We start from the raw sequence: 12,687 nt of genomic DNA, 5'->3' as shown, positions 1-12,687 counted from the left end.
TTCCTTTGAAATAGGGTCTGTTTGAATAGACTAAAATAAACAGCTCCATCCTGGTGGCGCAGTGGACGAATTCCATGGATAAAGAACAGTAGATCATAGGTTCGAATCTCATTGAAGTCGTGCCACATTTAAAAATAAATATGTTTGCGTGATTACATTTTAGTCATTTAGTAGACGCTCTTATCCAGAGCGACTTACAGTTAGTGATTGCATACATTTTCATACTGATTAATGCTTAAGCAAATGAATGTCCATGTGTCCTATCTGTGGTTGTAATTCAAAACAGTTAACCCAAACTAAGCTGGCAGTGTTATTAAAAGTCTTATTGAAACATTCAGTGAAAGTTTTTTAAGGAAGTTATTCAAAAACCTCAAAATAACCTATAACTTCCTTTCTCAGAACGTTAATTAAACCTCCCAGGAAAACTTTCAGGGAACCATAGTAAAACGTTCTCAGAACCTCCCTGCAACTAAAAATGAAAATTCCCAGAACAGGCGAAATGTTCACTTCCGTTCTCAGAATGTTTAAAAAACGTTCTGTTTTACCTGTCAGAAACGTATGGCTTCATTCCCAGAACCAATGGGAAACCAAAAATGCATGTTTCCACAACTTCCAAGGAACCAAATGGGCTAGCTGGGTAGACACATCAGGTCATGTAGGTGGCACACACGCACATTCTTATACACTCAAGCACATTACACTGAGATTCAGTCATTGCTGTAAAATTGAGAATAAGTCGTTCATTTCCATAATGCTCAGTGAAGCCGTCAGTGGCATGACATTGAGAGTCACTGTGGTGGTTATGAGTGGCAGGCAGAGAGGGGGAATGGTGTGGTGAGGAGGGGGAGTTGGTGCCTGCCTGGCCTGGCTGATTAATTACACCCTTTCCACTTTGATTACATTAAAAGGTTTTCCCTTGAGTAGCGGTGCAGGGAAGTGTTCTGGTACACGTGGCCATGTTACTGATTGACTGACATTCTGCAGATCCATGGCTAGGCACATAGTGTGGTAGAGCTTCCGCCTCTGCTCTTTCCTCTGGACACACTTTTGCCCTTTGTTCTATTCAATAAGACAGCTCTGCCAAGTTCTTTAGTGGCATTAGCAGCCTTACTTAAATCATGCCCACCTGTTTACCATTGCTTAAAATCACATTCACCAAGGAACAGAGGAAAGGAACATTTCCCCAGCCAGCGGCATTTTTATTTTAAATTGTACAAATAACAAACAAGACATGATGCCCTAAGCAATTTCTGACCATTACTAATAAAAAACGCATTGAATTGAATTTATTTAGCCAAATTAGTTGAATGAGTTGAACAGATTAGAAAGTGAAGTGGCAGCTTGGTGAGTCTTTCTTTTCCCTTCCTCTTGTATGTGACTCAACATGGCCAGCCTGAGTCTTGGCTGGGGAGAATCGGCTGGCCAGCCTGAGTCTTTGCTGGGGAGAATCGGCTGGCCAGCCTGAGTCTTTGCTGGGGAGGATCGGCTGGCCAGCCTGAGTCTTGGCTAGGGAGGATCGGCTGGCCAGCCTGAGTCTTTGCTGGGGAGGATCGGCTGGCCAGCCTGAGTCTTGGCTGGGGAGGATCGGCTGGTCTTGCTGCTCTCTGTACTTTAAAAGAGAGTGGTTTTACTTGTTATTCTGTAGCAGAATTGAAGTGTTCCACTACACTGTCACTAGAGCTCTCTCTCTCTCACACACACACACACACTCCGTCTCTCTCTCTCGCTCTCCCTCTCTCACTTCCTCGCTCTCTCTCTGGCCTCATCATAAACCCTCCAGCCTCTCGTCTCCTCTCAGTAGTAATTCAGAGCAGTGAGGGGATTAGCGGTAGACCACGTCTCCCTGTTTTATCAGACCCAGCACGGAAGGCACCCAGTCATGCTGAATCCATCCCCACTGCATGGCTCCACAACAGGCTGAGACTGGGACACAACGCCCTGCCGAGCTCCACTGAGCTCCACCACTCACAGCTACACAGCTCAACACGACCTGCGCTCACACGCCCAAGCACCCGCTATCTTTTCCTGTACACTACTTTCTGGCTTTAATCTCCCCAGCAGGATTAAGAACTTCCTCCCCTGTCGTGTCCCAGGCTCTCAGATGCTTGGTAGTGGGACACTGGGACGATGATGCTGGCCTGTGATAATCGATCTCTCCTGTTAACACACTGGCCCTTGTTGCACCACAGCACTGTGCTGACTAGGCTGATACTGGAGCCCATCTCTGGCTCCTATCTTACCTCTGCAGACGTTCAGCTCTCTGATATGTAGGACACACTATACTATACTCAGTGCCCTCACTGTTGAGATATTTATACTATCTACAGACTCAAAGGTTGTTTGGAATTTGGATAACACTACTTAAAGCCTGCATGTATAATGCAGTATGATTAAACCTGTAGGCGTTTTACAATTTAACAGAGATCCAGGCACTAGCTAAAGCTAGTGGGATAAATATTGCGAGGGGAGACATCCTCCATAGGCAGGAAAGGAAAAAGTTAATCTCTCTGTGTGCTCTGTTATGTGCCACCGTGCCAGTGGTGCCAGTGGTGCCAGTTGTGCCAGTGGTGCCAGTGTCTGGACTTGGGAAACACGACACACACTCATCTCTCCTGTGATCTTATCGTCATGCAGACAGAGCGGCTCTCTGGTTTATGGACTTTGTCCACAGTCTGGAATGTGCCCATGCATCCCAATGAACTTGTTCATAAACCATGGTGGGGCTTGATAGTGACTGGTGGTGGTGGATACTTTGTGATGATGGTGGTATCTGCCCTGAGGCAGGGTGTGTGTCTGCATGCTGATCAGCTGACTACAGCTCTGACCTCTAGCATGGGTTCACGACTGTGGACGTGGTGAGGGATTTCGATTTTATCTTGTGTGTGTAAGGCTTAGATTTGAGCTTGTGTATGGAGATGGATCTGTGTGTGTGTGTGTGGTGGGAGGGGAGGGGGGTACTGAGATGTTACAACTGAGATGTTACATGCAGGTACCCAATGGGCACACTACGTCATTTCAACGTAGATAATTGACTATTTGGTTGAGACGTTGATCAATGAGTTTACAACCTATATTCACCCACTCAAAAAGACAGCCAAAAGTTAGTTGAATTTCCAGTGGGTTATCAGTATCCTTTCAAACATCTAAAAGCGCAACAAAATTCCAATGGAAAAACAATGTCTGATTTTTGGTTTAGTTGTCACCCAAATATCTATCACTTTGCTTTCAACGATTTAAAAGCACAGCAACGTTCAAATGGGAATACAATGTCAGATATTTTGTTTATTTATACAACAGATTAATGTGTTATCACTGTGCTTCATCTATTAACAGAACCAAATGACCTGGATTGCAGTTGAGATTACATTAAAAGTATATGGTGCAAGTGACCAATGCTGATCGAGATTCTGCGCAGATTATTACAGCAATTGTGAAGTTCTCCAAAGACCTGTGATGACCTATGCATGCTACAAAGTATGTGGGCACCCCTTCAAATGAGTGAATTCGGCTATTTCAGCCACACCCGTTGCTGACAGGTGTATCAAATCGAGCACACAACAATGCAATCTCCATAGACAAACATTGGCAGTAGAATGGCCCGTACTGAAGAGCTCAGTGACTTTCAACGTGGCCCCGTCATAGGATGCCACCTTTCCAACAAGTCAGTTCGTCAAATTTCTGCCCTGCTAGAGCTTCCCCGGTCAACTGTAAGTGCTGTTATTATGAAGAGGAAACATCTAGGAGCAACAACGGCTCAGCCGTGAAGTGGTAGGCCACACAACCTCACAGAACGGCACCGCCGAGTGCTGAAGCGCGTAGCGGGTAAAAATAGTCTGTCCTCGGTTGCAACACTCACTACCTAGTTCCAAACTGCCTCTGGAAGCAACATCAGCACAAGAACTGTTCGTCGGGAGCTTCATGAAATGGGTTTCCATGGCCGAGCAGCCACACGCATGCCTAAGATCAGGATGCGCAATGCCAAGCGTCGGCTGGAGTGGTGTAAAACTCGTCGCCATTGGACTCTGGAGCAGTGGAAACGCGTTCTCTAGAGTGATGAATCACGCTTCACCATCTGGCAGTCCAATGGACGAATCTGGGTTTGGCGGATGCCAGGAGAACGCTACCTGCCCGAATGCATATTGCCAACTGTAAAGTTTGGTGGAGGAGGAATGATGTTCTGGGGCTGTTGTTCAGGGTTCGGGCTAAGCCCCTTAGTTCCAGTGAACGGAAATCTTAAGGCTACAGCATATAATGACATTCTAGAAGATTCTGTGCTTCCAACTTTGTGGCAACAGTTTGGGAAAAGCCCTTTCCTGTTTCAGCATGGCAATGCCCCCATGCACAAGGCGAGGTCCATACAGAAAGGGTTTGTCGAGATCGGTGTGGAAGAACTTGACTGGCCTGCACAGAGCCCTGACCTCAACCCCATCTAAAACCTTTGGGATGAATTGGAACGCTGACTGCGAGCCAGGCCTAATCGCCCCTAACCTGACCTCACTAATGCTCTTGTGGCTAAATGGAAGCAAGTCCCTGCAGCAACGTTCCAACATCTAGTGGAAAGCCTTCCCAGAAGAGTGGAGGCAGTTATAGCAGCAAAAGGAGTACCAACTCCATATTAATGCCCATGATTTTGGAATGAGATGTTCGACATTTGGCCATGTTTATCTTGAACATGCACACTTTATATGACTACATAAGAAAACATTTATAGTTACAGTAACCTCTAAACATTTAAAGAAGATGTAACTGCTTGGATAGTTTCATCTGAGTCACTGGCGTAATCAGTGGTGTAAAGTACTTAAGTAAAAATACTTTAAAGTATGTTTGACTACTTTTACTTTTACTCCACTACATTCCTAAAGAAAATAATGTACTTTTTACTCCATACATTTTCCCTGACACCCAAAAGTACTCGTTACATTTCGAATACTTAGCAAGACAGGAAAATGGTCCACTTATCAAGAGAACATCCCTGGTCATCCCTACTACCTCTGATCTGGCGGACTCCCTAAACACAAATGCTTAGTTTGTAAATTATGTCTGAGTATTGGAGTGTGCCCCTGGCTATCCGTAAATAAATAAAAAACAAGAAAATCGTGCCATCTGGTTTGCTTAATATAAGGAATGTGAAATGATTTATACTTTTACTTTTACTTTTGATACTTAAGTATATTTTGGCAATTACATTTATTTTTTATACTTAAGTATATTTAAAACCAAATACTTTTAGACTTTTACTCAAGTAGTATTTTACTGGGTGACTTTCACTTTTACTTGAGTCATTTTTTATTAAGGTATCTTTACTTTTACTCAAGTATGACAATTGGGTACTTTTTCCACCACTGGGAGTAATTCCATTCTTTAACTCTGTGGTCACCAACCTTTTCTGAGTCAAGATCATTTTCTTAGTCAAAATGCAAGCCGAGATCTACCACTCAGATTTTTTTTTTAACATGACTTAAAAAACGTAAGCCTATGCAACATTAACCAATTAAAACAGTTTTGTAGCAATAAGGTTAGTGCAGTAGGCTATAGGCCCAATACATTATCACATTGGCTATGCTTGAATTGCCCTGCCAATATTATTCTTCTCAGACCATTTTGAAATTATATTTCAACATTTTATGTATGTCATCACACTGGTAATACACTGAACAAAAATATAAACACAACATGTAAAGTGTTGGTCCCATGTTTCATGAGCTGAAATAAAATATCCCAGAAATGTTCCATACGTACAAAAAGCTTATTTTTCTGTTAGTGAGCATTTCTCCTTAGCCAAGATAATCCATCCACCTGACAGGTATGTCATATCAAGAAGCTGATTAAACAGCATGATCATCACACAGCTGCAGCTTGTGCTGGGGACAATAAAAGGCCACTCTAAAATGTGCAATTTTGTCATACAACACAATGTCACAGATGTCTCAAGTTTTGAGAGAGAATTTGGCAGTATGTCCAACAGGCCTCACAACCACAGACCACGTGTATGGGGTCATGTGGGTGAGCGGGTTGCTGGTGTCAACGTTGTGAACAGAGTGCCCCATGGTGGCAGTGGGGTTATGGTATGGGCATTCATAAGCTACGGACAACAGACACAACTGCATTTTATCGATGGCAATTTGAATGCAGAGATGCGGTGAGGAGATCCTGAGGCCCATTGTTGTGCCATCCATCCTTGACCATCATTACATTTTAGTCATTTAGCAGACGCTCTTATCCAGAGCGACTTACAGTTAGTGAGTGCATACATTTTTCATACTTTTTTCATACTGGCCCCCCATGGGAATCGAACCCACAACCCTGGCGTTGCAAGTGCCATGCTCTACCAACTGAGCTACAGGAGGCCATGTTTCAGCACGATAATGCACAGCCCCATGTCGCAAGGATCTGTCCACAATTCCTGGAAGCTGAAAATGTCCCAGTTCTTCCATGGCCTGCACACTCACCAGACATGTCACCCAGTGAGCATGTTTGGGATGCTCTGCATCGACGTGTACACAGCGTGTTCCAGTTCCCAATATCCAGCAACTTCGCAGAGCCATTGAAGAGGAGTGGGACAACATTTCACAGGCCACAATCAACAGCCTGATCAACTCCATGCGAAGGAGATGTTTCGCGCTGCATTAGGCAAATGGGAGTTACACCAGATACTGACTAGTTTTCTGATTCACGCCCCTACTTTTTTTTTTAAAGGTACTGTATCTGTGACCAACAGATACATATCTGTATTCCCAGTCATGTGAAATCCATAGATTAGGGCCTAATTTATTTATTTCAAATGACTGATTTCATTATATTACTGTAACTCAGTAAAAATCTTTGAAGTTGTTGCATGTTGCGTTCATATTTTTGTTCAGTATAGATAATTTTGTTTTATTACTTGTGAGGCACTGCTGAGTGAGCATAATATATTTTTTTTTTTTTTACTGGACTGGCCTGCGTCTGATGGTCAGTCTGAATCAAGTGCACCTACCGCCAACAGCGCAAAACGAATAAACAAATAGGAACACAAGGCTTTATCGTTGGTTGGTGACCACTGCTTTAACTTGTATTTTTCATTGAGTTGGAGACGTGAATCCAACATATCATTTGTTAAATTGTCGACCAGTTAATATGCTATTTATTGTTTTTCAGAAGTCATATTGAAATGTGTTTGGTTGTCAACACAACCAATTAACAACATTTGAAGGAGATGTATCTTCTGCTTGGATAGTTCCATCTGTGCCACTAATTAGTCTGGCTTTAATTCTAATTTGTCTACAAATTAATAATTTATATGTTGGATTCACGTCTCCATCTCAACCAAAAATCTAAGTTAAAGAATAGGACTAAATCAAATCAAACTTTAAATGCACTTTAAATATAGTTTGATTTGATTTAGTCCTACTCTTTAACTTACATTTTTGGTTGAGATGGAGACGTGAATCCAACATATCAAGTAATTTAATTATATTATTAACGTAAGACTCTCAGGGACGGATGAGTTGGTTGATTCATTTATTAACCACCATATTAAACTCAGTCTTCTCTCCTGTCTCCCCTGTTTGTTTCTGGGTTCAGTTTTGGAGCTTATGCGGCAACGCCCTGACCCCTAAGCGAGGAATTTTTGGCAAAACGGGAGATCTCCAAACCATCCTCTGTCTGGCCTGTGCCAGAGACGAGGTCACATATTCAGGTGCCTTGAACGGGGACATCTATGTCTGGAAGAGCATCAACCTGATCCGGACAGTTCAAGGAGCCCATGGGGTAATTGTGTGTGTATGTGTGTGTGTTTGTGTGATAGTTGGTTCTAACCAGCCTTAGTTCTGCCAGGCTTCCTGGTGGTGTCTCTTGTTTATGCGTCAGTAGTGGGCTGTAGCTTGGGGAATGCTAAGCAGCAGGCTCTTCTCAGATCAAGAGATGTCATGCTCTGCAGCTCATGCTCAGGCTGGTTTTCATTCTCCTACAGCCAGCCCCCACACATCTGCCACAGGCCTGCTTTCACAGTCAGACACAAAACTCACTCAATCACACTGCCTGCCTTAACCCACCTTAGTGCTATCGTTAGATCCATCCAGTGGATGATAAAACACATCATCATCCATGTTCAACTCACCCACCTGCGACTGAACAACTCCTCCATCCGTAGAGCTTGGTTTATTTCGACTGATGAAAGCATACAAGAGTACACGTTTAGCAGGGTGACGGTGTGCCATGTAACCCCTGTGGTTCTCTTTTATTTTGCTCAGTGGAAAGGATCAGCAGTTTACTACTCTGGATTAAATTATATCTGTGAGCTCAACAGCTGGATGCAGGGCTGGATGGGTGGGGGGGAGGGGGAGTGGGGTGGGACCCTACTGTGGTCCATGTCCGTGCTCTGCACTCCAAACATATTTCTGGCTGGCTCTACCACAGGAATCCTTCCCGCCAATCACTGTGTTCCACAGCAGGCGGCTCCCGGAGCCTGCCAATAAAAAAGATATGAGAAAAAAAACGCTTCATGTAATGCACCGTTGTGTTATCTCTTCACGCAGCAGCTACGGTATAATTGTGAAAGCCTTGTTAGACATGTGTCTGCTGCAGCAGGGCTGTTGGTAGTTGCTGTACTGCTGGTCTGTCTTGCTCATTTATTGTGCACATCCCCACTGACAGACTGTAATTTCCTCCAGTCAGGGATTTTCAGCATGAATGCCTGTGAGGAGGGCTTTGCCACCGGAGGCCGGGACGGCTGCGTCCGACTATGGGATCTCAACTTCAAACCAATTACTGTCATCGATCTCAGGGAAACAGACCAGGGATATAAAGGTGACATACAACTCCCCCATCTCTTCTCCTCTTCTTTCCCACACAGAGCCAGTCCACAGGATGTCAATGTGCACTGAGTCGATAAATTAACCAGGATGTTCTTCTCATGTTGTTCTTTAGTACAGGCCTTTTGTATACCGCTAGACTCTTTTCTATTACATCTACAGGATGTATTCTAGATCACTAATAGTTGTTTCCTTTCTTCTTTCTTTCGTTTGATTTGTGGTCTTGGGCCTAACAGTAGCTAGAGGTGAAATAGCAGAGGTGGGTAACTGAGCAGGGCACTGTACAGTCAGAGAACCTCCCCTGTCCTTATGTGCATAGAAGTCCCGGTATTGTATTGTTCCATTCCCCTTCTTGGTTATTCAGCCCAAAGTGTTGCCTACATATTTACTGTATGTACATATATGAATATGTACAGTATACATGTATGAATATATGTATACCTCCATTCCTTCTTACCTTTACTTACCCTAGAGACAGCCAACTATACTGTCTCCATAACAACCACCATATTGTGTAGTCCTCTTGCATTCCTTCTATGTCTTGTTCTGTTTGTTACAGCCACTCTGTGTGTGGGTGTCTGTCTGCATGTTTTTATCCATTTAACTGTTTGTGCATGGATGTGTGTTGACAGGGTTGTCAGTGCGCAGCGTGTGTTGGCGGGGGGATCATATCTTGGTGGGCACCCAGGACAGTGAGATATTTGAGGTGGTGGTCCACGATCGCACGAAGCCTTTCCTCATCATGCAGGGTCACTGTGAGGGAGAGCTGTGGGCGCTGGCTGTGCACCCCACCAAGCCCCTGGCCATGACCGGCAGCGATGACCGCTCAGTCAGGTGGGTGACCAAGCACAACCACTGTCAAACCCTAGGACTAGTCTATGCTTATTATATCCACAGTATCCCTCACACAAATGCAGTCACTGAAATGATCTGGAAATCCAAAGAAATGTTTACATAATAGGTACACACATTCACTTCAGGTACTTATATGGTTAATGAGGGAATTGGACCCACATGACTACTAACAAAGCTGTCTCTGTCTCTGTCTCTCCCTCTGTCTCTCCCTCTCCCTCTGTCTCTGTCTCTCCCTCTCCCTCTGTCTCTGTCTCTGTCTCTCCCTCTCCCTCTCCCTCTGTCTCTGTCTCTGTCTCTCCCTCTCCCTCTCCCTCTCCCTCTGTCTCTGTCTCTGTCTCTGTCTCTGTCTCTGTCTCTGTCTCTGTCTCTCCCTCTCCCTCTCCCTCTGTCTCTGTCTCTGTCTCTGTCTCTGTCTCTGTCTCTGTCTCTCCCTCTCTCTCCCTCTCCCTCTGTCTCTGTCTCTGTCTCTGTCTCTGTCTCTCCCTCTGTCTCTGTCTCTGTCTCTCCCTCTGTCTCTCCCTCTCCCTCTCCCTCTGTCTCTGTCTCTGTCTCTCCCTCTGTCTCTCCCTCTCCCTCTGTCTCTCCCTCTCCCTCTGTCTCTGTCTCTCCCTCTCCCTCTCCCTCTCCCTCTCCCTCTCCCTCTCCCTCTCCCTCTCCCTCTCCCTCTGTCTCTCCCTCTCCCTCTGTCTCTCCCTCTGTCTCTCCCTCTCCCTCTGTCTCTCCCTCTCCCTCTGTCTCTGTCTCTGTCTCTCCCTCTGTCTCTCCCTCTGTCTCTCCCTCTCCCTCTGTCTCTGTCTCTCCCTCTGTCTCTGTCTCTGTCTCTCCCTCTGTCTCTGTCTCTCCCTCTGTCTCTGTCTCTCCCTCTGTCTCTCCCTCCCCCTCTGTAGAATATGGAGCCTTATAGATCATGCGCTGATAGCTCGCTGTAATATGGAGGAGCCTATTCGCTGTGCAGCTGTGAGCACGGACGGCATTCACCTGGCGCTGGGCATGAAGGACGGCTCCTTCACTGTCCTACGGGTCAGGTGAGTACAGGGCAGAAGTCAAAGAGCACTTTTGATTCTTTCTGATTAGCTTGGTATATGAACTTCATGTTAACATACTTTATTGTGTGCAATTTCATTACTCATCAACAATATGCCAGTTAGTGGATCCATGGATACTCAATTTAATTCAAGGATGGTTATTTAAGGAATGTAGTGAATTACCTTTCCAGTAACGTCCTCCCGCTCCACAGAGATATGACAGAGGTGGTCCACATCAAGGACAGGAAGGAGGCCATCCATGAGCTGAAGTACTCTCCTGACGGAGCTCACCTGGCCGTGGGCTCCAATGATAACTCTGTGGACATCTACAGTGTGGTGCAGAGGTACAAGAAGGTGGGAGAGTGCATTGGCTCCACTAGCTTCATCACACACATGGACTGGTCCACAGACAGCAAGTATCTGCAGACCAATGACGGCAACGGAAAGAGGCTCTTCTACAGGATGCCAAGTAAGTCTGTCGATGAGACGTCTCGGCATGTAGATAAATTACACTGTGAAGAGCCTTACTGTCTATGGGAAAGAAAGTCAGGATTTCTCTTGTGTCATTACCTCACTGTTATTAATTATAATTTGCTGCTATGTGTGTCATGAACTGTATGCTTTGTTGTGACAACAGTGACGTATGGCCATGAGACAAGATGTCATGATGACTAATGTGCTGCTCATTTGATGTTTTAGTTGCACATGATGGAGTTATTATTGTCTTTCTACTCAGGCGGTAAAGAGGTCACCAACAGGGAAGAGTTGAAGCTGGTGCAATGGTCCTCATGGACGTGTGTGTTGGGCCCCGAGGTCAACGGAATATGGCCCAAATACTCAGAGATCAATGACATCAACTCTGTTGACGCCAACTTTAATAATCAAGTTTTAGTAACAGCAGATGATTATGGATTAGTGAAGCTTTTACGGTACCCGTGTGTAAGAAAGGGTAAGGATTTCCATTGATTCCTCTATTCGTTGACGTGATGTTGTCAGTCAATTCGTTGATGTGATGTTATTGCATTCACAAATTAACCAAAAACTACTCTTCTCTCTATCCCAGGGGCAAAGTTTAAAAAGTATTTAGGTCACTCTGCCCATATAACCAATGCCAGGTGGTCACATGACTACCAGTGGGTGATAACTATTGGTGGCGCTGACCACTCAGTGTTCCAGTGGAAGTTTGTCTCAGACAGAAAGTCGAAAGAAGCTCTTCACATAGCACCTCAAGGTACATCACTGTCCCATTTCTATCACTGCCCCATTCTATTCTACCCCAATGTGAATATGACTCCGAAGTGCACTCTGTGACCCTTCCCCTTGAATGATGTTCCTTATCCCAGCTAAAAGCTTTCTACACCAGGTCATACACAAGAATACATTTGAAGTGATATTAGCTGGAAGAGCACTTTTGTGTTTGTATACAGCTCCTACAACCTTGTCCTCATTTGTAAGTCATGTTCCTCAACTAAATGGTCTTAGACAGAGCTGTGCTGCGCTTTGTGAAATTAAACCACATACTAACTGCCATTCCATTTAATTTTCCTAATGGACCTAGCAAGTAGCAGCCTAGCAGTGCCAGGGGTACTTACTGCCTGGTCTTGGCATGGCCAACCGAGTTTCACTGCATCAGCATTTTTATGTCTCAGTCTGAGTAATAGGGCTGTGGAACAGGGCAAGGAGTCCACCATTTAAGACTTTTCAAAGGCTTGCTTGATGAATATGAGATGTCATCTTCACCCATTTGTGATCTTTGTCTTGGCTAAAATGGCACTCAATACTGGTTGTCTGCTAGTTATGGATTAGTGGGTTTTTAACTCTATTCAACAGACTGATGTAGGAGCATCTGGGTGGTAGATTAGATCTGATATAGTCGTCTTCTCTCCTGCAGAGACGTTGGGCGACTCCAACAGTGAGGAGTCGGACTCAGACCAGTCGGACGTCCCTGAGATGGACTCAGAGATCGAGCAGGAGACACAGCTCACATATCGGCGGCAGGTTAGTGACACAACACC

General features: G+C 44.9%; 1 protein-coding gene across 3 annotated transcripts in view; it reads left to right on the top strand.

Annotated features, from left to right (window-relative positions):
- LOC121539287 (echinoderm microtubule-associated protein-like 5) overlaps positions 1 to 12,687 on the top strand; it is a 60,861-nt gene that overhangs the window by 28,136 nt on the left and 20,038 nt on the right. For all 3 annotated transcript variants that reach the window (XM_045207489.1, XM_045207488.1, XM_045207490.1), the window contains exons 5-12: positions 7,564 to 7,749; positions 8,652 to 8,787; positions 9,425 to 9,626; positions 10,535 to 10,672; positions 10,885 to 11,141; positions 11,409 to 11,621; positions 11,736 to 11,903; positions 12,564 to 12,670. In XM_045207489.1, the coding sequence (XP_045063424.1) occupies positions 7,564 to 7,749; positions 8,652 to 8,787; positions 9,425 to 9,626; positions 10,535 to 10,672; positions 10,885 to 11,141; positions 11,409 to 11,621; positions 11,736 to 11,903; positions 12,564 to 12,670 (1,407 nt within the window). The remainder of the gene's footprint in view (positions 1 to 7,563; positions 7,750 to 8,651; positions 8,788 to 9,424; positions 9,627 to 10,534; positions 10,673 to 10,884; positions 11,142 to 11,408; positions 11,622 to 11,735; positions 11,904 to 12,563; positions 12,671 to 12,687) is intronic.

This window comes from Coregonus clupeaformis, chromosome 25 (genome assembly GCF_020615455.1).
Source record: "Coregonus clupeaformis isolate EN_2021a chromosome 25, ASM2061545v1, whole genome shotgun sequence".
Lineage (NCBI taxonomy): Eukaryota > Metazoa > Chordata > Actinopteri > Salmoniformes > Salmonidae > Coregonus > Coregonus clupeaformis.
This window is presented reverse-complemented; position numbering and strand designations above follow the sequence as displayed.